Below are 25461 nucleotides of genomic sequence, written 5' to 3'. Positions count from 1 at the left end.
GTCAGTGCTGCCTGGAGAAAGAGCCCAACCCCACCTGAGCACAGCCACCCTTCAGGGAGCTGTAGAGACTGATAAGATCACCCCTGAGTCTCCTTTTCTCCAGGCTGAACACCCCCAGCTCCTTCAGTTGTTCCTCACAAGAATGACTTTGTGTTCCAAGCCCTGCAATATTTCACCTTAACACAGCATGCTTAGCCACAACCTGCTATTTGCTGTCCCAGTTTGGCCCTCAGCTTTCTGCAAAAATGTGTCAAGCAAGGTTAGGCAGCTTCCTTGCAAAGCTGGATAGGAAGGAACATCCTTTGTTCCCCTCAGATGCTTCCTATTGCCCTCAGAAAAGCTCAACACCTGCAGCTCCGAGTTTCCTCCTCACAGTGCACGTGCTCTTAACTCACATGGTGGCCACAGACAGGAGCTCTGAGGATTGTGGCTGTTAAAAATCACAGATGCTCGAGGTGAGCATGGGTGTTAGGAGATTTTGGTGGGACATGCAGCCACGAGCTCCTCTGTGCCCTGATTTTGTAATAATGAACAGGAACTTTTGGCCAACACAAACAATCCAAGACATTCAGCAGCTGGAGCACCTCTGCAACACCAGACTGCTCCTCCTAAACCTTCAAGACAGCCCCTGGCTCAGATATCAGATGTAACTGGCACATTCAGGAACATTTCATCCTGCACAGCCTTGCCTTTACCCAGAACCTCCCATCTGAGCTCAAAGCACTTTATAAATGATGATTGTTTTCAGCTTCACAGCACTGCAGATGGCACAGAAATCCTGCCATCTTCGTTTTACAGATGGGAGAAGGAGAATTGATGGGTGAGATCTTGCAGCATTTAAAGGCAACAGCAATTCTGAGACTGACTTCAAGAAAAGCAGATTTGGGGCCTAAAGTGAGGTTCAGACGGGCATGAAGCAGAAATTTAAAAAAACTCATCTTTGAATCCTAAACCTTAGCTAGAAGCTCCTTGAGGTGGAGACAATGTCTTTTGCATATCCCTGAGCACATGGGGACTTGCTCCAGGTCCTGGGCTCCCACCACCACCACGGTGCTCCAGGGAATTTGGTCTCCCCCATTCCCCCCCACTCCACCTCTCCTCCTGTCTCTGCACCTGGCTTTGTAGATGTTTAAAGCAAAAAATGGAACACATCCTGAATGCCCAAAGCCATCCTGTTAAATATAAAACCCCATCACATGCTCTCAATTCTTCTGAACACTTTTGCCACGTTTGAAGCTTTGGCAGCCACCTGCCAGGCCCTGCCTTCAGGCTGCTTCCTCCCTGTGGGTAAGCCCAGCCTTTGCTTCGTGACAAGAGAAGGATTTTTCTGTCATTTCCCTCTGCTGGAAAAAACCCACCAGAAGATCCTGGGAGCTCAGCTGGGTGAGCTGGCAGGAGGGCTGCAGTGGTGGCAGCATTTCTTTTTTTTTTTTTTTTTTTTTTTGCAAGCAAAACCAGAGCAGACAGGGCAGTGAGAGGCTGGGACCTGCACTAAGGCACCGAGCAAAGAGAAGAGAGGCTGCAGCAAGGTCTGAGCACAGGATTAGCCCTTCAAATCAGGCATCTGGAACAGGAGTCAAAGGGCTACAAAGGCAAAAAGCTCCTGTTTGCAGCAGGATATAAATAACAATCAAAAGGTGTTTTGTCTCTTGGTTTGTCCTGCACGTGACAGTCGCTGTGCAATGGTTAATCCTGTCAAACACCAGTGGAAATTAATACATCCTTGCTCTCAGCCAGTGAGGAGAGGGTGCCAGTTCCATGCTAAGGCTGTGGAAAAGAGCCCTGGGGCAGATGGGGAAGGGAAAATCCTCCCCAGGTGCTCAATCCCCCTGCCCAGCACAGCACCTCTGCTCCCAGCAGCACTGCAGGCCAGGCCCCAGCGCAGCAGGGCTGCCCAGGAAGGGGCATTTCTTTGTGTATTTCCAGGAGAAATCTCATTCCTTGCCTGCTGAAGAGCTAAAATGCAGAAATGGCTGCTCCCAGCACAGCCCACCCGTGCTCATGTGGGTGCTGCTCCGTGTGTGTGCCTGTCAGCGCTCCCGACAAACGGAGCTGCTGCAAAGGGAGCGTGGACTGGGGGTTCCAGCCAGGGACCCAGCCAGCACAGGGCAGGGTGAAGCCTCTCCTGGCCTTGCCTCCCCACACAGCACCCCTTTTTCCATGTGCATTCACACAGCCTTTGTGCCCTTCAGGCGGGACCTGGCTCCAGGGACAGATCCCAAGGGGCTCCTGAGGGACTGGGTGGGCTCAGTGGCCACCTCACACCCTGCCTGGCTGGGCAACAGCCTCCCCAGGCAGAGAAACCCTCATTTTATAACCCACTGAGCTGCTGTTTGTCTCTAAAATGGTTAAAAACGACCCCCCTGTTGTTGCAAGAGCCGTGGCCTCAATGCCCCCACATTGGCCAGGAGGAGGAAGGAGGGAAGAAGGATTTTGTTCTCCTCTCTGCTATCCCCAAAATCCCCTCGTTCCCAACGCCAGCGCAGCACCAGCCTTCCTCCCACAGCCCCCTGATGGAGAAAAGGCTCCTGCCAGGGATGTGATGCCCCTGGCACTGCACCCAGGCAGGTTCTCCTCATGCCCCTCTCAGAAGGCACCGAGGACTGAGGTGGCAGTGCCAGTGCCACCAGCACGAGTGACAGCACAGCAAGGACACTGGCACCCACTTCAAACACAGCTTTGGGTCCACCCTGCCAGAGGGGGACTCGGGGTCGGGGTCTGGCGCTTTTTGTTTTGTTTTGTTTAAAAAAAAAAAAAAAACAGGAAAGCATATTGTGGTGAAACAATAGGAAACGCTGCCAAGGGAAATGAACGGATAATTTATTTATAACGCTGCTCCCCCCCTTCACATGAACACCTGCCCGTGGAATAAAGCCTGCCACAACCCGAGGCAGGGAGGCAGAGTTTTCCCACTGAAACACGCCTGGGGATGAGCTGGGCCATGTGCTTTACTCATTAGGTGCTGACTGGGACTCCAAGCTCAACAGGATGTTTGTGCCTTTCAGTTGTGCCTTTGAATTGCCCTAATTTGCAGCTCGGCTTCCACAGTTTGGCTCGAGTTTATTCCCTCTGCAATTGCTCCTCTCCTGGCTGTGCATTCCCACCCAAAAGTGGGATGACGACAGCCAAGCTCGTGGCACAAGTGCCACCCTACCCAGGGTGCCTGACAGGCAGTGAAGAGCTACGCCAACTCTTTTTTTTTCTCTTTTTTTTTCAGCTGTGAGATTCCTACAACTCTTGGGAGCGACTCATTTCTTGTCTTTCTGCCTCACTTCCCTGTCTAAAAGAGAGTAACACCATTCCTCCAGCTCACGGGCAGCTAAATGGATGGGAAAATGTAAGGTTCTCAAACACTTCAATCCCTGAGCCCTGCGAGCCTGGCTGCATCATCACAGGGGACACAAACCCACTGAGGGATGCCTTGAGCTTCCATTGCTCTTTTTATTCCGGAGTTTTCCATTTTTCATCCCCATTCTCACCCGTTTCAAACATGGCACTCACAGCACATCCATCAAACGCACCAGCAAATATAAAAGGCAGGAAAATGGAAGGAAAAACTGAACTGAAGGGTGAGGAATGGTCTGAGGCTCCTCACTGAAACCTGAAGGATAAACCCTTTTGGCAAGGCAGCATTTCCATCCTTGTGGTGTCAGATGACACCGAGGCAGATTTGGGTTCTGGGGGGCTGTGCTCTCATCTGAAGCTTCACCTGCTTTCCAAAAGGCCAGCACACCCATTCTGGAGGTTATGCTGACCTTTGGAGAGGTATTTTAACAGACATGCACTTTGCATTTCAAAAAGGTACAGCAGGCAGACCCTGGACAAATTCCACATATTTATCATGGTTCCAGTTCTAAAAATAAACATTTTTTTTTTCACCCATTTGTTTGCCGTGGCACTGTAATCCCACTGACAGCAGCAGACAAAATTCAGCTCCAGAGCCCTGTCTGAGGCTGCTGCTCTCCCTGGGGCGTGGGATGGAGGAGCCTGCTCAGCTGGGGAGTGACCTCGAGCCAGATCGATCCTGAATTCACTTGCCCTGACAAGCCAGGCTGGAATAATACCCCTAAAACGGGGGAGAAGGGAATAATGTTGAAGGAGAGCAGAGCTACAGCGAGAGCAGCCTGACAGGAGGAGGAGGAGGAGGAGAGCGCTCACGCGTCACCGGTAAATCCATGGTCTGCACCAGAGACATTCCCTGGCTCCCACAGCCTTTTCCTGAGGGCCTTGCCCAAGTAAATCCATGACAAAAGACCCACAGGATTGCAAGGAGCAGTTTGGTGCCAAACAGGGCTTGTGCAGTGGATACAGAGAGGGAAAATTACTGGGACCATCCACAGCTGGCAGCAGACACGGCCCGTGCTGCGGGAGCACGGTCTGCCCTTGGCCAGAGAAAGGCTGAAAGGTCCAGAGAAAGGCTGAAAGGTTCAGAGAAAGGCTGAAAGGTTCAGAGAAAGGCTGAAAGGTCCAGAGAAAGGTTGAAAGGTCCAGAGAAAGGCTGAAAGGTTCAGAGAAAGGCTGAAAGGTTCAGAGAAAGGCTGGAAACCTCCTGAGAGGCAGCAGCATGGAGCCTGAAATCCATCTCTGGAGCCTCGTGCCCGGCGAAAGGGAATCCACCGAGCACACCCACGGCTTATCTTTATGGGCTCTGCTTTATCTGCAGCACTGAAACTCTTCCTCTCCCAGCGGACACTCGGGTGGCTGCTGCTGCTGCTGCACACTGAACAAGGTGTCTGCAGACAGGGGCAGGCGGCGTTTGCTTTGTCACAGGAAAACCCCAACAAGAAGGGCGTGACAGCGAGCCGGTGGAAACAATCCCAGTCAATCCCAGTGTGCTCCAGTGAAAGCACATCCTCAAAGTCCTCATCCCACTGATGCCTTGGGAAGGCTGAGCTAGAGCAGAGGCTGGACAGAGCTAAAGAATAAAGCAGGGATTTATTAAAAGCCTCAATGGATCCTTGGGAAGCACAAGAGCCCAGCCAGGGCTGCACCCAAGATGAACCAAAATGGCACAAAATGAACCCAGGATGAACCAAAATGGCACAAAATGAACCCAGGATGAACCCAAATGATCCCAAAATGCACGAGCGCTCCCGGGGGCTCTCACTGGGATCAGCTCTGCTCCATTTGCACCTTGCAGTTCATTGTCCCATTCCAGCTTTAGCCCATGCACTCCCATCCTGCTTGTTTTTCTCTCTCCAGCCCACGCTGTTTGTGCTCCTGGGCCTGAGGTTTGGATCATTTGTTCTTGGTGCCCAGCTGGAGAAGGAATTGTTTTGTCCCCTGCTCTGTGCACAGAGCTCACCATCCCCTCATATGAAGCTCAGAATTGCACACTAAAGCAGCTCAGAATGTGAAAAATAGAAAAGCCAAAACCTGAGGCATCAGCACAGCATCTCCAGTGCTGGAGCCACTGGGAGGCTGGGAGAGGCAGGGGAGGCTGTTACTGCAGATACCAAACATCCCCAGCAGCACGAAACAGGATTCTGCTCCGACACGATCCTATCTTCTGAGGACAAGAGATACAAATCTGCTCACATATAAATTTAGTGCGCTGTCTAGACATTTCTTTCTTTTTTTTTTTTTTTTTTAAATACAGAAAATGTGTCAGGGAGCTCTGTGGGAAGCACTGGGGTGGCCTATTCCATGCTCAGTGGTGTGGACTTGGAAAGCTGGGCTACCAAATCCAACCAAAAAAAAATCTGCCTCATTTCTGAATGTCCTGCTGGCTCAAACACCGGAAAATTCAATTAATAAACCCCCCCCCTGTGTAAATTCCTATGGTTTGCACAACCAGTCTGGAGGCCTGTTCTGATGTAATGTCTTCTAACCTGAAAGAAACTTCCAGGGAATTCAGAAAAGGTTCATTTGCAAGAGAGTGACACAGAAATTGAGGTGTTAAGGCGACACGGAAGAGCCTGTGATGAATTACAGGAAATGTGAAATTTTTGAAGAAACGCTTGCGAAGGGGGCGAGGAGAAAAGACAGACAAAAGTCACTTTTTCATTAAAAGAAGCTGTGTTGTGGCACTGAGGCAACTCTCAGTGTAAATATGTCAGGGCCATACATCATTTCTCACTGCAGAACAGTTCAGAAAAATCCCTGGCAGAGAACAGGGATTAACTTTAGCTCACAAAATCAACTTGTGCCTGTCTTCACAAGAAAACCCTCTAATGGTTCAAATCAAACATTTTATGGGTGGGTGGGTTTGGTTTTTTTTTTTTTTTTTTAATGCTAAAATCCTTTTTTTTTTTTTTTTTTTACAGGCAGGGGCTAATGACATATTTATTCTGGACTTCTAGGTGTACCTCCATGAAAACAGAGAGCTATTTGCCAACAGCATCAGGCAAAATCCTTTTTCACAAACCAGCGAAGGCAGCTCCAGCAGGACCTTGCAGTAATTCCCAGCTTGTTCCACCTCCCATCTCCCACTGTATTTTCCAGGCTGCTCCACCTCCTGTGTGTCCTCGGGAAAAGAGCTCCAGCATTGCTGCTCCTTTCAACTTAAACCCTTTTCTTGCAGCGAGGAGCTCACACCAAAGCTCAGCCACATCCCATAAAAAAAACAGTTGGCCTGAAAAGAAAGCCAAGAGCGAGCCTTAACTCCCCTGGTTATCCCAACATCTCCTCATGGCAGCAGCACTGAAGGCAGAAGATGGGGAGTGCAGCTGAAACTCTGACGTGTCCCTCCCAGGAACCACCAGCTGGCTCAGGGCAGAAAATAAACCACGACAGGAGCTCTGCTCCGAGGATGGAAAGTGCTGATGGCAAATCCTCCACAACCTAAAGAGCCCCAGAGGCTGAGGAGAGCCAGGCAGGAATATTCTCATATATATATATATATATATAATATACATGGGAGAATATATTATATTATATTATATTATATTATATTATATTATATTATATTATATTATATTATATTATATTATATTATATTATATTATATTATATTATATTATATTATATTATATTATATTATATTATATTATATTATATTAATAGAATTCTATATATAATTATATAAATGTATCATTATGTATACATTTATATATGTAATTATAATATAAATAATATATATATTATATATAAATGTATCATTATGTATATTTTTTATATATATATATATGAAATATAATATTCTTCTGCTTGGCTTTGCTTTTGGTGGTAGAAGAAATCAAATAAGCCACCAAGAAACCAGTGCATGACTTTGATGGAGAGGCATTTCCAGAGCAAAGTGGGGAGCCCTGAGCTGAACCAATATTGGTGGATCAGGCTGTAAAAGCAGGAGATTCTCCCAAAAAAAAAAAAAAAAAAAACTCCTGCTGGGTCTGCAAGGATGGGAACATCCACCCACACTCACCTCTGCCTCTCTCCTGTTGTGCCTCCCACTCTGGGCACGCAGGAATTTTGCTGCAAAGTTGGCCCCATCTCTATTGCAGGCTTTTAGCCCTCCTGCATATAAATAGCACTAAGTATACACAGAAGCCAGCGATTAAGCACGGAAAAAATAATCTCCTCTTCCCTGTATTATTAGGGAATGTGGGTCAATGAGTCTGCGACTCGAGTAACAAATTCTTCGAGCTGGTTAATGAGAGACAGAGCGGGCGGGATGGAGGAAAGTCAGGGTTCATGCCGTAATCCCTGCTTAAGTCCTTCAGTGCAAGCGATGAAAGCGGCTGCATGATGGATGAGGAGCCCTGGAAATGGCACAGCTCCTCCTGAGCTGCTCCACGGGCTCGACACCCAAGTCCTGGCTCGTGCCGCTCCCAAAGCCGCGCTCCCGAGCCAGACAGCGCCCAGAGATGTCAGGGATTTGAAAGCCATCGTGCAAAACTCGTCGGAACTTCTGGCTACTGGCTGAAGATAAAACATCTTGTCAGAAGTGATCAGTCAGCCGCTCTCGCTGTAGCTCTGAGTGGGGGTTTTGGGCTGTGCTCTCACTAATCAGCTGCATGTGCAACACACTCGAGTTCCTACACCAGCAAAGCAAACCCCTGCCTTGATGTATTATGGGCCTGCAAAGCTGTTACCTTCTTTAGAAAGTGGAGCTTAGCTTGAGGAGAGCAGAGGTCTGCTCAGCTCACTTTATCTTCTCTGAGTCCCTCACGCAGTTTTGGGAGGTGACCAAAAGCAGCCAGAAGTGAGCAGCTGACAGCTCTTAAAGCAACTCCACAAATGGTTTCTGAGGAATGCTACACTGGAAATGATCATCACTAGGTTGGAAGACTGAATATTTTCCAAATCTAAATGCTCGGTGATTGTCAGTCAGGGATTAAAACATTTATTTCTGTGATTTATTGTTTTCGTTGTTTTCTAGAAACAGGCAGTGTGCACCAGAAAGCAGAGAGGGTGTTAAGATGTGCAACACTCGAGGCTGGACAGACTGGTCTGGGAGGAATGATCACAGCTGCAGACCCCAAGATGGGCAGAGAGGAGCAGAGATGTGAACAAAACCCTCATGTTCTCTGGGGTGGCTGGGCTCTGCTTATATTTACTAATTTCATACAGAAATAGGGTCCCAGGTGAGAGTACAGACCCAGCCTAAGGGCAACCCAAGAGACCCCAAAAACCTCCTGTGTCAGGGAGCGCTGCTGGCCCCTCGAGGCCACCCCACGGCTGTCTCTGAGTGAGACCCATCCCCTGCTCCTACTGATCCCTCTGCACAGCAAAGATCACAGAGTATTCCTCACAGATCAAAAAATCTGGCTTGGTCTCCTTGCCCTCAGCTCCTCCCCGTCCATTTCTCCCTTCCAAGACAACTTCTGCCCCACAGAGAGGATAAACAGCTCAGGTTTTCAGAGCAGCACATTGGTTCAAAAGCATCATTCTGGCTTTTGAATGCCAGTCAGGACTGGGGTTTGTTGAAGAGTTACAAGAACTTGTGCCTGCCATAATCACTGACATTGAGATGGTCCATGCCCTCAGCCTCCTCCTGCTGCCAGAGCAGCACGGAAGGACCATTAATGCAAATCAACTCCCTGTTTCCATTGAGCCTTTTCTCCTGGCTGGCTGCAGCACGTCCTCTGCACCGGGGGTTTATAAATAGTGACCATGTCATTCCAATGTTAATGGCTTTTAATGAAATTGAAGGATGGCATGCATTCCTTTTAATATCCTCGGAGCTGCAATTGCACTCCGTGCCTGGTTTCAATGCAGCGCTCATGGAAAGAGCGCTGGGACTCAGCACATCCTTCCCACAGCCCATCCACGTGCTGCTCTGGACAGGAACACAAAGAGGGAAATCATTTTGTTGTCTCCCTGATGCAGGAAACCCACCCATCCCCTACAGATAGGCACTGCACCACGAGGGCAGCTTGTGACACAGGGAAAATAAAAAAAAAAAAAAGATTTGAAGAGCGATAGTGGCAATTGAGCTTCACTTTCCATGCATTGTTCTCCGAAAAACCCCGAAAAGCTGTGTTTACCTTATCTTCATCCCTCTGGATTTGGGCTGTACACAATCCACACGCCTTCCCCACCTCCCAGAAGCATGTTTGGAGCAAGGCCAGGACATGAGCTGTGCTGGTACGCTCGGTGGATGACTCAGGTGGGGCGTGTGAGGCTCCAGCCAGGAGCGCGATTTCCACACTCCCTGAAAACACCCGAAAACTTCCCCCTGAGCACAGGAACCCTCCAGCTCCAGGGCTGGGGAGGGAGAAAAGCTGCAGATGAAGAGCACCTGGGCTAGTGAAGGTGTCCCTTTCATGGCAGGAGGGTGGAACGAGACAGTCTTTAAAGTCTCTTCCAACCCAAACCCTTCTGGGATTGTATCAAGGGTGAGATCAGCACTTGGATGCTGCAGGTGCAGGAAGGAGAGGCCGGCCATTCATTCCACCTTCAACTTTTCCCAGAAAACCCTCAAGATAAAAGGAACAAACCAATTTTTTTTTTTTTTTTTTTTGCTTCCTCACTTTTACAGAAGCCTCTTTTGTCTTTATCTCTCTTCACAGTTGTTCTAAGAGTCCCTTTTTTTTTTTTTTTCTCCTCCTAATTACAACTCCTCTACAATCCAAATAATTTAGCTGAAAAGAAAAAAAAAAAAAACAGTGGAGCCATTCTAGTCCAAACAGGGATGGATAACCAGAGAGCCATCAGATTTAACAGTGGCACCCACACAGGGCTTTAGATCTGCCCTGAGAGCCAAAAACCCCATGAAAAGGGGGGAAAGGCCTCTAGGAAGGTGTTCCTCCCAGTAAACCCCTCTTCCAGCATTTTTTAACTGTGTCCACAGTTCCTTTTCTATTTACACACAATTTAAACAGTGATCTGGCAGCGGGAGGGGAAAATGCTTGGGGTGGAACGCATGGCTGAGGAAGCTAAATAAAGCAGTGGCCAGCTCTTCAATCATCCTATATTTTATATATACAAAGGCTGCGATTCCACTAAGCTTTTCCAAAACAATATGTAAAGAATCCAAAACAGGGCAAAACAACGGTAATAACTGGTTATAATTAAATCAGGGGCACAGCACAGCTCTGCTCCTCTGCCAGGCTCGTTTCCCTGGAGGAATGGCTGAGGGACAGTGGCACTGGTGGCACTGGTGGCACTGGGAGCTCTCGTGGGGCTGTGCTGGTGGGCTGGTGCCTCAAGCCAGCACTGTCCCAGCAGGGAGATTTCAAGGAAATTCAATCTGGCCAAACTCTTTTTCCAAGTGATCTGAAGAGCTGATGACCTCACTCAACTCGTGAACAGTCCAACCTGTACAATAACATCACATATTTTGTTGGCTATTTTCGTAAATATTCAGACAAACAAGCTGGGGCTTTTTTTTTCTAAATACTTCAGAAACAAATCCAAAAAAATTGTAAAGGGGAAAAGAAAGAGAGAAAGAAAGAGAGGAGGAAGAAAGAGAGAAAGAGAGAAAGAGAGAAAGAGAGAGAGAGAGAAAGAGAGAGAGAAAGAAAGAAAGAAAGAGAGAAAGAGAGAAAGAGGAGAGAAGAGAGAAAGAGAGAAAGAGAGAAAGAGAGAAAGAGAGAGAAAGAGAAGAAAGAGAGAAAGAAGAAAGAAGAAGAAAGAAAGAAAGAAAGAAAGAAAGAAAGAAAGAAAGAAAGAAAGAAAGAAAGAAAGAAAGAAAGAAAGAAAGAAAGAAAGAAAGAAAGAAAGAAAGAAAGAAAGAAAGAAAGAAAGAAAGAAAGAAAGAAAGAAAGAAAGAAAGAAAGAAAGAAAGAAAGAAAGAAAGAAAGAAAGAAAGAAAGAAAGAAAGAAGAAGAAGAAAGAAAGAAAGAAAAGAAAGAAAAGAAAGAAAAGAAAGAGTAGCATTCTGGTCCAGGAACACAGGAAAACATCCCACTAAAAAAAGATGCACCCCTCCTTTCCTTAGCTGAGGTTTTTAAAAAATGCAGATTTCTCTGCTAAGCTGTGAAGGCAATCTGAGAGGCAGGTGGTTGTGCAACACTTGGCTGCTGCATGGCTCAGCTCTTAGATCCTTTTCCGTGATATTTGCAGGAATTAATAAGAGGAAACAAGGCCCACTTCAAGACATTAAACTGTCCAAACAAACAAAAAAAAAAAAAAAAAAATACAGTCATACCATTACTGGACACACCATGACCTCAACCCCCTTCCTTCATCTCAAATGTCTTCAATTATTTCAACACAAGAAGGATTTGAGCAAGAGAGGTTTATTTTTAAGCCTCTGTGTCAACCTTCATTCCAGTGGGGTTTGAACCCAGCACACCTAAGTCAACACCAGCATTTTTCTCCCTTTATTCTTTCTGTCTTTGTGGTATCACAGCCAAAATATGATAGAGGCAGGTGAACCAAAAACAATCTGGAGACGAGACACAATTCCTTGCATTGTTGAATAGTCTAAAATGATGAAAACAGTATTTTTTTTCTCCCTGCCCCAGAGGAAAGAATCCTTGGGGTAAAGGTGTGAATTATAAAGCAAACAGCACTGCAATGGCCAGGTCCAGGCAGAACCAAGCCCTAATTTACACCCTGTTTTCTCACGTGGAGCTTGGGCTGCTGTTCAGCAGAACTCCTTTGGTCAATACCTTCCAAACAGTTCACTGCAGAGCTGCCAGTTGTTGTTATTGTTACAGCTGTATTTTGGGGCTTTTTTTTTTTTTGTATTTTTCATTGATCATTTCCACCTCTAAACCCCAGTGCACAGTCCAACAGCACTCCTTGGTAACTGTGGAATTGGGACTATTAGAAATCCCACATGAAACAAAAAAAGCAGCTGTCTAAACCCTCCCATTTCCACCCAGATGTCTCTTGTTTCAATTATCAGAATCAAACTAATTCAGAGCCATTCACTGGCCTTGTTTGGGCTGACTTGGAAAAACACACCTATAAATCACATCTGAAAAGCTGCAAAGAGAGAAAGAATTTGTTCCTCTTTGGGCAGTTCTTTTTGTTCTTTTTTTTTTTTTTGGTAGAACAAAATTTTACTACCAAACACAAAATGCACAATTATGTGTTGACAGCTCACAGCCTCTGTGGTTCTGGCCACAATAAAACACAACTCCACACTGTCCCTCCAGTTCTTCGAAATTCAGAGCACCCAGAGGCTCCCATTTGCATCATCCTCCCGGGATTCTGAGCTGGAAAAGGGATTCCAAACATACAGGGAGCCAGAAATTACCAAAACAGAGCCACACTGGGGATTTCCCTGGTCCCAGATCCACCAGACACTGAGCGTTCTGGCTTTCACTGCTCACGGAGAATTTTGAAATGCCAGATCAGAACAGAGCTGCAGGAAAACCAGCAAAGAATCCCAGAATCACTTTGGTTGGAAAAGCCCTCCCAGCGCATCAAGTCCAAGCTGTGCCCCATCCCCACCTTGTCCCCAGCCCAGAGCACCGAGTGCCACCTCCAGCCCTTCCTGGGACACTCCAGGGATGGGGATCCAAACCTCCCTGGGCAGTTCCAGGGCCTGAGCACCCTTTCCATGGGGAAATTCCTGCTGCTGTCCACCCTGAGCCTGCCCTGGCCCAGCCTGAGGATTTTCCCTCTCATCCTGGATGCTTCCCCGGCTGTCCCCTCCTGTCAGGAGCTCTGCAGAGCCACAAGGGCCCCCCTGAGCCTCCTTTTTTCCAGGCTGAGCCCCTTCCCAGCTCCCTCAGCTGCTCCTGGGGCTCCAGAACCTTCCCCAGCCCCCTCAGCTCCTCCTCATGGAACTTAAAATGAGATCTACAAGGAGATGAGAGCACTTCTGCTGGCGATTCAGGTTCAAGCAGCATTTTCCTCTCCAGAATCTGAGGATTCTTAACAGTGCTCCCAGTACCACTGTAAAGCCCAGGATTATCCAAAATGCAGGAATATGGGCACAGGAAAAGGAAATGCAGGAATATGGGCACAGAAAGGAGAAATGCAGGAATGGTCACAGAAAGAGAAATGCAGGAATGGGCACAGGAAGGGGAAATGAAGGAATATGGGCACAGAAAAGAGAAATGAAGGAATGTGGGCACAAAAAGGGGAAATGCAGGAATGGGCACAGGAAGAGAAATGCAGGAATGGGCACAGAAAGGGGAAATGCAGGAATGGGCACAGGAAGAGAAATGCAGGAATGGGCACAGAAAGGAGAAATGTAGGAATGGACACAGAAAGGAGAAATGCAAGAATATCGGCACAGAAAGAGAAATGCAGGAATGGGCACAGGAAGAGAAATGCAGGAATGGGCACAGAAAGGAGAAATGTAGGAATGGACACAGAAAGGAGAAATGCAAGAATATCGGCACAGAAAGAGAAATGCAGGAATGGGCACAGAAAGGAGAAATGCAGGAATGGGCACAGAAAGGAGAAATGCAGGAATGGACACAGGAAGTGAAATGCAGGAATGGGCACTGAAAGGGGAAATGCAGGAATGGGCACAGGAAGAGAAATGAAGGAATGGGCACAGGAAGGAGAAATGTAGGAACGGACACAGAAAGGAGAAATGCAAGAATATCGGCACAGAAAGAGAAATGCAGGAATGGGCACAGAAAGGAGAAATGCAGGAATGGGCACAGGAAGAGAAATGAAGGAATGGGCACAGGAAGAGAAATGCAGGAATATTGCACAGAAAGAGAAATGCAGGAATGGGCACAGGAAGAGAAATGCAGGAATATTGCACAGGAAGAGAAATGCAGGAATGGGCACAGAAAGTGAAATGCAGGAATGGGCACAGGAAGAGAAATGCAGGAATATTGCACAGGAAGGAGAAATGCGGGAATATTGCACAGGAAGGAGAAATTCAGGAATATGGGCACAGAAACATCCTCAGCACTGCCCTAACCAACATTTCTGCCCTTCACCTTCAGCCCCCTGCAAACGAGGAAAGCAGGACTGCTGCACGTGCCCAAGACAAGGAGGCAGGGGGCAAGTGAGGGAGGGGAAAGCCTGGTCAGAATCCAGAGGCACACAGGGAAAGCTTCTCCCTCCTTCTGGGGCTGTGTAACGAGGTCACACCATTAATCTCCTCCCAAAGGAAAATCTGAGCCAGTGGTTGAGGGCTGCTTGACGTGGTTTGGAGAGGATTCCTCCAGCGTGCCCCTAGACTTTGGTATTTGCAGGAGTGCAGTTAATTGGGCTGTAAACATTGACGAAATAGGAATGCATACAAAAAGATGCTTTGCAAAGAGCTTGGTTTAAAATGAGAAGTGGCGTTGACCTCTCAGGGAGGAATGTCCCTCTGCCCTCTGCTTTGGAGATGGTCAGCTGAGTGCTCCACGAGGGTGGGAGAAACAAGCAGCTCGCCCAGGGAGTTGGGAAGGAAATTCTTATTTTTGTTTTGCTTCTCAAAGTAGCTTTTAATATTTCTAAGAGCAAGAGGCATTTTGAAAGAAACACAACGCCTCAAAGCATAACTTTGGAAAGGGGCTCCTTTTGAATCAAAATAAAATTTGAAGAAGAAAAATGTGAACACACTCTTATTAAGTGAAAAACTCCAGCTGTTCCACACAGGGCTGGCAAGGCAGGGAGAAATAATTCACAAATAATTGTATTAATTAACTATCAGAGTGTCCTCGTGAGCTGATGGGAGACCCCACACGCTGGGCTCCCCACAAAAGGGAAATAATCTGCATTGCTATTAAAAATCTGCCCTGGAAACCATCAGACTGAGGGAGGAAAGGACTATTTTAACCAATTTGTTAATTATGAATATTAAAGAAATCAATCTTTGAAGCTTAGTTCATAACGAGTCAAACTTCCACTATTGTTCTGCTTGGGAAAATCCAACTCTCCAGGCAGCATCTGTCAATCTGATCATTATGTGGTTAAATGAGGGAGAAAAAAATGTGTTCTCTCTCACCTGTAAAAGCTATCTGAGCCTTGAAAATTTAATTTGAGTTTTCCTTTCTAGATTTGACTGGTCAAGTTAAACTAGAAAGATTATTCATGAAAAGCAACCGCAGTTGGTTACTAGGATACAAAAAATCACTTAGTATGTTCCTCCAATGAATAATCCCAAGCAGAACACACACAAATTCAATAAATTATGAATTTCTCGGTCTCTCTTACATAAACATTGGGGTTGCAGAGGCATTTCTTGGAAGCCTTTAATATAAATCCATCTCTTAATGACTGTGCTCTAGCAAAACAAACAGAGGGGATGGCTGAGCCCTGCAGGTGAGCTGCATCCTTTGTCTAGACATGGAAGTTCTGGCAGCAGGCAGGGTGCCCAGGGCCAGCAGATCCATGCTTGCCACATCTCGGAGCAGACCCTGGAATTTGGCACGCTCACAGGCCTTGGCACAGCGGGTGACGTCAGCAGCAGACTCAGCTAATTTGGAAGAAGGCAATTCTAATTAAAAAAAAATATATATATTTTTAAAAATCCCCCTTCCTGCACAATTCCACGGATCTGAAAGGTCTTACATAAAGCACTTGTCAGATGCCTGAAGGCACGAGGCAGAGTTTAGGCTGGAGAAGATCTGTTGAGATTATTGAGCCCAACCTCTGAGGAAGGCAGGGAGAAGTTTTCCTGCATCCATCCCGGGCCCCCAGCCCAGCACAAGGGTGGGAAAAGCATCCTGGAATCAGACAGAGCCTGCCCTGAGCCACTCTGGCATCCTTGGAAGCAGCACTCGGGCTCGGGAGGTTGGTTTGGGTTTGGAGGTGTCTGGGTTGTGCACGGGGCTGTGTGTGTCTCTTCCCACCCCTTCCAAAATCCCTGGATAACACCAATCCCAGGCACAAACCCTGCTCCAGGCCCGGGTATTTAAAGCCACGCTACAGGGGCTGAGATCACTTTGTATAAACTTTACCCGAGACGGATTTCCTTGAAATTGAGCCTTGTGAAGCTTCTGTCCTTCTCACCCTCTGCCTTTGATGGCATCGGCAGCTTGAGCTGCTCCTCTGCTGCCAAATCACCCGGTAATTGCTGTTTAAACCTCACAAATCCTGCGTGGAGATCTGCCTTCACCCTGCAGAGTTCACCTCCACTCCAGGAGAGAGCCACCAAATTCTGAAAAACCTGCGAGGGGAAGATGCTCTTTATCTCTACGAGCAAGAGCCACTTAGAAAATGATTTCTGTTTTCGTTCTTGGAAACCCTTTCACTTGGCAGGACAAAATAATCAAGAGGTTTTGCAGGTGTCCTGAGGAAAGGACCACCACAGAACAGCCCCTGAAGGGGTCACAAGGGGACACAGCTTTTTGCCAGGAGCCTACAGGGATTATCAAACCCACCCTTAGCCCTGGTAGTCCAGCTCTACTCATTCCATTCCTAGCTGATGAATAACGAATAAACATAACTTGTTCTTTAAGATCTCCAGTGATAGGACTATTCTTATTTATTGTATTCCACCGAGGCTTTGCATGGGTGCTAACCTGCCTGAGAGTACATGCCCAAAACTCCTGGTCCTGTCTTCTCCCCAAAATTCACTGCAGCCTCTGAGCTGCTCCCCTTACAGAATTTTAGCCACCCCCAGGACACTACACCAGGCAGATCTCGAGTAGAGTTTTGTGTTCCCGGGGGAAAAAAAAAAGCTCCATCCAACCGTGTCAAGTTTAAGACCCCAAGAAACAGCAATTTTCCCTCATTAGGAATTATGCTTTCAAGCTGAGGAGATAACTCTTGAACTGCACTCCGTAAATTCCAGCAGACATCAAGCTGAGCAGCTGGTGTCCCGATGAGAGCAGAGGAGATAACAGGCTCAGGAAAGCTGCTGCCACAGTGCCAGTTATCTCTGAGCTGAGCGAGAGAAACTTGAATGGAATTATTTCATTTGCGCTGCCAAATGGGATAGTCTATCTTTTATCTTTGGCTTCTTCCAGGCAGGGCCTGGAGGATTCAATGTTTGAGTTATGGAGGAGGGCAAAAATCAAAAATCTTCATTCCCTGGCATTTGGAAACCTGATGGAAAACTTTTGCTCAAGGGAATTCCTTCTTGACTGATTGTTTTCCCTGTGTTGCCACACAGACAACAAAAACCAGAGCTTTACTTTTATGTGTCTATTTATTTCTCCCACATAACCATTAGATATTTTCCTATCAGGAGTGCAATCACGGGAAAATGGTTAAAATAGGAGAATTCCTAAAGTACAGAATTATCATTATTATGGAAAAATCCACAGTAAAACCAGCAAAGTTCAAAAATATAACCTGTTACATGCAACTATCCAGCCAACAACCCTACAAACACAACTCCATCCATCCTTCTCCCCTCAAAGCATCAGCAGCTCTTAAAAAAATCCTAAATATGATTTCCCAGCTGCACTGGGAAGGCTTTGAAGTGCAGTTGGATGGTTTTGTCTTTAAGGAATCTTCCTGTGCAATTGAAGCAATAAATCAATTTTTTTTTTAATCTTCTGATTTGGTTTCCTTACAGCAGAAGGGTGCAGAAAGGAAAAAAAAAGACATGGTTTGCTGGAAAAGGGGGAAGGATTGGGGTCAGATCCTCTCAGCAGGAGATTCCTGAGCTGCTGCATTGCCAGAGGTCTGAAAGAACCCAGGGAGAAAAAACCTCCTGGGTGGAAAGCAAGCCCTGCTTACACAAAGCAGAGGAGGAGATCTCCCTGGACACAGAGGGGAAAACAAATTAACAAGCAAGAAATCTCTTTCTCCTCCCTCCCTCCTCCCCAAAGCCCCACTCCAACTGCTCAGACACCAGGAATTCATGTTCCAGCACTCAGTAATTGAGACAACAGGGCAGCCAGGTCTGAAGGGAAAAGCTGGCACAGGTAAGTTGAAATAAAGCTTTCTCAGTGCCAGTGATTAATTCTTTTTATCATACACAGGGAAAATAAACACAGCCATCACCGAGATAGGGAAGAACACAGAGTAAACAGCATCTCCTTCCTCCCCAAAAAGTCCTCCCATAGGCACAGATCTTATCTAAGGGAGCCCAGGGAAAGGCCTGCCCCTGCTGATGCCCCTGGGGAAAAGAGCTGGGAGAAGGAAAAGTGGTAGAGCCTCACTGAGGGCACCAAAAAACCACTGGCCCAGGGCCTGTCCCCTCCAGGACACAGCAGATTGGTGACACCAAACAAGGGTGGAGAAGCTGCCTGAATGAGAGGACAGAACAAAGTATGGAAATCCTCCTCCAGCAGAACTTCCTCCAGTCGCTGCAGAGGAACTTCCCCGAGATGTGCCATGGAGCCAGGCCCTTCCCCACAGCCCTTCCTCACCCCTTGGCAGCTGAGCACACCTCTGCCCTCCGGATAAGTCTGCAGAATTTGGGTGCCAGGGAATCCCAAAAGTGGCCCAAGAGCACCTGTGGAGTGGGGAAGGTGCAGGTCGTGAGTCAGCGCCGTGGTTTGGCTGCTGTGCAGGGCACAGGACTCCAAACTGCTCCCAAAAACTGCCCTGGGCAGGGGAAGGGAGACAAACCCAGGAGATAATAACGTGGAAATGTGTTGGATTATACCCTTTTTTGACTCAGAGATGGGGTAACTGAGAGGCGTTTTAAAAACCTTTATTCTATTTTCAGTCTCTTGAGAAGGGTGAGACAATACAGATGTTATAGTTCACGCCATTGTACAAATCCATTTCCCACAGAAATGCAAAGAGAAGAGATGGAGGATCTCACACACCTTCCCCGTGGGGAAATTCAGGCGGGATCTGACACGTGTTCCAGGGAATCTCATCCAGCCTGGTCCATCCTGCAGCGCACCAAGCCCCCCCCAGCCAGCAGCCCCCGGGCTGTCCCTCTGCCTGGCTGTGCCAATTTGCCTCCCTGCTCCTCTCCTGAACCCACCACATCCATCAGGGCGACGTGCACGCTCCACCTTAGGAAAGCCTGCTCCTAATTTAGCTGCCAAGCCGCACAGATAGGCTCTGTAAACAGTGGGATGCTGAGGAGAAGGAAAATGTTTCCTTTCAAGGCAAACCCTGCGGCAGGACACCGGCTGCCCCAAAGTGCAGCTCCGCAAGTCGAGGAGGAGCTGGGAGGCGAAACCCGCTGGAGCTCAGAGGTGCTGATTTGCATTCCTAATTGAAAACCAGGGAATGTGACTGTGCAAGGAGGATCCTCACCAGGGCCGGGAGAGAGAGAAACCCGGCATAAGCCTGGCACTGACTCATCCTTCTCCCGTCAAATAAACATTAATGCCCGCACATTCCAACCTGGCTGCCTGCAGTTAAACACCTTAAACATCCTTAGGCACTTCCAAAGGTTGTCAGATGATAACGATTTCCTCTGCCTTCGGGGAGGGTTCTCCGAGGGTTTTGCCTCCACAGACAGACCCTGGGGTGGGATTTTCTGCAGGAGAGTGAGGCGCTGACACACAGGTCCTCCTGGCCTGCAGCAATTATCCGAGTGAAAAAAAAAAATTAAAAAAATAAATAAATAAATAAATAAAAAAAAAAAAAAAAAAAAAAAAAAAAAAAAAAAGAGTAAATAAAAGGAGGGAAAGTGCTGCTTGCCAGACCTCCGAGCAAAGAATTCCCCTCTGGAGCAAAAATAATTAAAAAAAAAAAAAAATAGAGAGAGAGGGCACCTGCCCAGCACTACCCAGCGGAGAGCAGGGAAAGCTCTGGCTTCAGTGACACACTTGGCACTGTGCTGGGTGTGTGTGACAGCCCGTGGGCCACGGGGCATGACACAGCTCCATTTAACACCGGCCCCGGGAGGCGATGCCTGCCTGGATTGGAGCACAGTTGTTCCTCCAGCCTCCAGAGCCGAGGTGCCGAAGGCTGAATCAGTCGTGCCAGCTGGCTGCAGCACAGTTTGGGGCATGTGCAGTGGTTAAAGAGAGTCCTCAGTGCACAATCAGCCCTAAATCCCAGAGAAGGCTGAGCAGCTTCACAGGTTTCCTTTTGAAGAGTGGAAGAGCAGAAGGCTGCTAAGAAAGCAGTGAATTAATATTTTTTTCTTTTTTTTTTTTTTTCCACTTCTATGACCTTCTTCCAGGAGATGCTTCATAATTAATTAACTCTTGTACCCCCATGTGAGCCAGGGTGTCCTACCTTCCTTACATTCAAAGCAGTCCTGTGATAAAGCCACTTGCTCAAAGGCCACACAGGGAGTCATCAAAATCAGTGACAGACTCCCAGAACCTCAACTCCCAGCCTAAAAGATGCAGGAAAAAGGCAAAATCGGGTGGAATTAACACCTGCAGTCCGTGTTGATCAGCACTGAACCAAACCCAAACCAAAAACTGATCTGAACAGGTACCTTTTTCACTCAAACCAGAACAACCTGAAGTGGTATTTTGTAGTTTTCTTGAAGTCAGACTGGAGCCAAATCAAACTATTTACTGAACTCCTGACAATAACGGGAACTCCTCCCACAGTGCATCACTAGCAGCTGAAGGAGGAGGGATCAGAAAACAAATCTAAACAAAAGTTCTCCTTGAAGTGAGATTTTAGCCCCTGGAAAAGGCAGAGAGGTCTTTTCCCACTGCATGGACTTTGCTCCTCATTTCTTAGAGGAGAACTGAATCAGTATTTTGAAAAGGCATACACAGAAATATCTTTTTTTACCCACAAGCTGTAAATTCCTGCTGCTCTGCCGTAACCAGGACCCTCCAACCATCCCTGTTTGGCCTGGCAGATGGGAGCACCAGCCTGGTGAAGGTCTAAACTTGGGATTTCTGCCTTGTTGAGGCCAGGTTAATGATTAGAAGCTTTTTCCTTAAGAATACAAAATAATTTCTTGCAATGAAGTCACTTCTGCCAGAACAAGCCCCATTCTCCCTCGTGTTTACCAGACACAAATGCCACTCATACTTGGTATTCCTCGCAGTTGTGAGGAAGGCTGTGGGAGAAGCACAGCAATCAGATCCCAGCCAGATTCTAAAAAGGGAATTTGGCTCCTTTGTTAAATACCAATGCCCCTATTTGGGTCAGGACCAACAACTGGATCCCAAGTGGACTGTCCTTCACTTGTGCCTGGGGTGGTGAGTGCCTCCTGTGTCCCAGCAGCTGTCCACCTTCCCCCTGTCACCACGGGGACATGTCCCAGCCTCCCAGACACTGCTCCTCACAAGGGTTTCCCTGGATCAGAGGAATTTTCCCCTCTCCCAAGCCTGCCCTGCTGAGGTCCACTGGTTATTAACCCTTTTCTGAGCCCTGTGTGTGCCTGGAGAAAGGAGCCCCATGGAGAAAGGAGCCCCATCCACGACACCAGGGTCCTTAGTGCTGCTCCCTGCCTCTCTCACCCCAGCTCCAGAGCGATTCCCTGCAGAAAACCAGGCACAGAGCCACAAATCCCACAGAACCAGCAGCTCCAGGCCAGGCCAGGTGCTGCCCATCACCTGCAGGAGCCAGGAGAACACCGTGCCTCAAGAACCAACAATTCCCTCTCGCCTCGCCCGCCTGCCCGCAAATCACCTCGGGCCATGGGCAGGGAGGCGAGGGGAGCAGGGAAACAGCCACATCCATTCCCAGCCTGTGCTGGAGCTGCTCGAGAGGAGCAGGGAAACAGCCACATCCATTCCCAGCCTGTGCTGGAGCTGCTCGAGAGGAGCAGGGAAACAGCCACATCCATTCCCAGCCTGTGCTGGAGCTGCTCGAGGGGAGCAGGGAGACAGCCACATCCATTCCCAGCCTGTGCTGGAGCTGCTCGAGAGGAGCAGGGAAACAGCCACATCCATTCCCAGCCTGTGCTGGAGCTGCTCGAGAGGAGCAGGGAAACAGCCACATCCATTCCCAGCCTGTGCTGGAGCTGCTCCTCCAGGAGATGCGGGAGCTGCTCCCGGAGCATCCCGAGGGCTCCGGGGCAGCCCGGAGGCAGCATCCGCGTGTGTCGGGTGTCATTTAGCTGTCACCCAGATAAGAGAGACCTCCAGCAGCACCTCAGGCCTGTTGTTAAGCGCATCTGACACATCCCAGCTCTCTTCCCTTCAAATGCCTCCCCGGGAGCTGCCTCTCATTAGCCACAGCCTCATTACTCATTTCGGTGCCGCTCCGCTTGGAACCTCGCTGTTAATTTGACAAAGCCTCGGCCCATTGTGTGCTAACCATCGGATACTTGGCAAACACGAGTTTCCCAAGCTCCCTGCACGAATCCCTCCGGCACCGATAGCGTGTGCTCTTGTATCGTTCCACGGAAATGTGCAGAGAAACGGATGAGGCTGGGCAAGGATTTAAAGGTGCAACAAGAACGGTTTGTTCAAGCACATTTGGGACAAAGTCAGGTATAAAAATGAGCTGTCTTCAAAAGGATTTAAAATTGAATTCCGCTGTTTGAGAAAAGCATTGCCATTTCTGTAGAAAACCTGAATTGTTGCTTGTTTGGCTTTTCCGGGAGCCAGGTCCTTCCACAATCCCTCTACATTTGATTGCATTGAAAAGGCTTTTCCTACCTTAAGCTATTGATGGTGAACAAAACCACCAAAGTGATTCTGCAGTGAATCAATTTAACACGAGTAAGCAAATTTCAGGTTAAAGATGTTCTGTTCGATTGTTTGGGTTTTATTAAGAAGTTTCTTCAGCCCATGGGAGAGAGAACAATTCCTCTGTTTGTCAAAATGAGAGTGAAAGTGCCTTGCTCAGTCGGCAGGGCGAAGAAAGAGGTGCATTTTGGACCAAGAAAAGGAAAGACTTAATTCTGACTGATTATCTTGGAGTAATTCTAAACAGCCCTCACATTTATAAATAGGACTTCATCCAACCATTCAGTCTCCCGGAAAAACTTTCTAATTTTCAAAAGGACTGTTCCAAGAACAGTTCTAAACCTGCTTCCCTCTGCAATGCCATTTGGATAATGAAAGACAAACAATCCATCCAAAATTCAATTTCATATGAAAAATTGCTGAATTGGGTCCAACCCGACAAGAGACGTTCATAAACTTCCAAATTGCAAACATCCAAAAGCTCCTCTGCAGCCACAGGTTAACAGCTCCTTTGGACTGTCATTACTCTTGCAAAAAGCGAACTGAATTTGGGGGAAAGACAAATTTCCAGCATCATCCAGCCCTCAGCAAAGGCATTCGAGTGTCCTGCATAGCTTTGCCTTGCGCAATTTGACAAATGTTTGCAAATGGACCATCCCCAGCGGTGCAATCCTCCCAGACAGCCTCCACCTGGAGGGACGCGACTGAGATTTTCTGGGCCACCAGAACAAACGTTTGAGCTGGGAGGTCTCCATAAACCAAACCTTCATTTTTTTTCCCCCCCATCAAACTTTTCCTCTTTAACAACTCCTTTTGAAAGCACCGCGAGGAAGTCCTGAATCACGGAGCTGCGGTGCAGCTGATGTCATCCCTTTTTTTAAATTCACGTGTGGAAGGCTGAGCATGTGGAGGCTGCTCAGGAGAGACTGTTCTAGCACCAGGCAGAAGGGCTGGTACAACTCCCAGCCTTCTGGAACAGAGCTCTCTAGCCAGATCCCACGGCCCAGCAGCTACCGATATTTTTTCTTCGGGAAGTTCCAGCCTGACCGAGGTAACCTCTGCTGACCCAAAGATGTTTCCCTGCCTTTTTTTTTTTTTTTTTTTTTTTCTTCCTTCCCAGGTCTTTTGCATGTGCCCCCAGCTGAAAAGCCAACCCGCAAAATACATTTTCTCAAGGGTCATGCTCTCCTCACGATGCCTTTATTTGCCATTTGGTGAAGTATTGAAAAAAAATTAAAAACTTCCTTATTGTGAGAGGAGTTAATGTCCCATTTAAATGTAATAGAGAACGAGAGGAGATGCAACTAGAAATCTAATCACTGCTTCATAGCTAAACCACGAGCTTAGCAGCTTTCTTTTGTGCCCTGAAGGTCCCAGGCACCCTCTCTTTGCAAAGACAATATATGGCACATCCAAATGCTAATCTATTCCTCTCTTTATTTCTATATTCAGCTCCCTGGCTGATTACAGGCAGACGTGTATGTGTTCAATAGGTCCTCCTGCTTCTTTAAATAAGTTTAATAATACCCTTTTTATTTATGGGAGCCTGAAGTACAAAAGATGCAATGCAGGAGCTCTGCAAGAGCAGAAAAGAGAAGAAAAGCAAAGTAGCTGAAGATACAGCCTGGCAAGGGCTCAGTAATTCAACACTGTTGATTCTATAGAGACCAACTGCTTTTATTATGCACAGATTCTCCGAGGGAGGGGGGAAACCCCACAGTTACGAACTTGCAAAGGAAAAGAATCTGTACATCTCTTGTCTAAGTGCAGAATTGGCTAAAAAGGCAGTTTTGGAGCCAGGGCAGCCCACCGAACATTTCAGACCTCGCTGCAGTTTTCGTCCGGCCACTCCGAACAACTAAAGTCCCTCCTCATTAAAAAAGTTGTATTAAAAAAAAAAAAAAACATAACGAGGAGGGGAAATGAACCAGAAAGCCCCTCCAAGGACTCGGTGCGAGGGCTGGGAAGCGCCGCTCCAGCTGCGGGATCAGCCCCGCTTCGCCCCGCCGTGCCCCGCGCTCAGCATCCCCGCCCGCCGCGCACCGCCGGCAGCGAGCGGCTCGGAAAAATTCCTGAAACGCCCGGCTTCTCCGGGGATTGCTGACACGCTCGGCTTCTCCCGGGATTGCTGACACGCTCGGCTTCTCCCGGGGAGCCTCGGACCGGGGCGGGGGCGGCACAGCCGCCGCCGCTCGCCCGCAGCATCCCCGGGGCAGGAGGCGCCCCCCGCCCGCAGCCCCGCGCCCCCGCCGGTACCTGCCAGCGTCTTGTGCACCGTGTTGCCCATCGCTCGCTCGCTCGGCGGCGCGGCGGAGCCCGGGGCCGCCCGGAGCTCCGCAGGGCCATGGACAGCGCCCGCCTCCCGCCGCCGCTCCGCGCCCGCCCCCGCCCCGCCCCGCGGAGCCGCCCCGCCCGAGCCGCGGATGCCGCTGCTCTGCCCCCATCCCTGCTCCTGCCCCGGTGCCTGTCCGGGATGCGCCGCTCTGCCCCCATCCCTATCCCTGTCCCTGTCCCGGTACCTCTCCTGGATGTGCCGCTCTGCCCCCATCCCTGTCCCTGTCCCTGTCCCTGTCCCTGTCCCTGTCCCTGCTCCTGCTCCGGTGCCTGTCCGGGATGTGCTGCTCTGCCCCCATCCCTGTCCCGGTGCCTCTCCTGGATGTGCCGCTCTGCCCCCATCCCTGTCCCTGTCCCTGTCCCTGTCCCTGTCCCTGTCCCTGTCCCTGTCCCGGTGCCTCTCCGGGATGTGCCGCTC

At 48.4% G+C, this 25461-nt stretch overlaps 1 protein-coding gene across 1 annotated transcript in view; it reads right to left on the bottom strand.

Moving 5' to 3' along the window:
• NEURL1B (neuralized E3 ubiquitin protein ligase 1B) overlaps nucleotides 1-25257 on the bottom strand; it is a 35325-nt gene extending 10068 nt beyond the window's left edge. Inside the window, exons 1-2 of the mRNA XM_053991499.1 lie at nucleotides 24873-25257; nucleotides 22336-22448 (exon numbers count right to left, since the gene is read on the bottom strand). Of these exons, the coding sequence (XP_053847474.1) occupies nucleotides 22336-22448; nucleotides 24873-25257 (498 nt within the window). The remainder of the gene's footprint in view (nucleotides 1-22335; nucleotides 22449-24872) is intronic.
• Between the last annotated feature and the right edge of the window lie 204 nt (nucleotides 25258-25461).

The sequence above is a fragment of the Vidua macroura genome, chromosome 15 (assembly GCF_024509145.1).
Source record: "Vidua macroura isolate BioBank_ID:100142 chromosome 15, ASM2450914v1, whole genome shotgun sequence".
Taxonomy (NCBI): Eukaryota; Metazoa; Chordata; class Aves; order Passeriformes; family Viduidae; genus Vidua; species Vidua macroura.
Note: the sequence above shows the minus strand (reverse complement) of the source record. Positions and strands in the feature narration are given on the sequence as shown.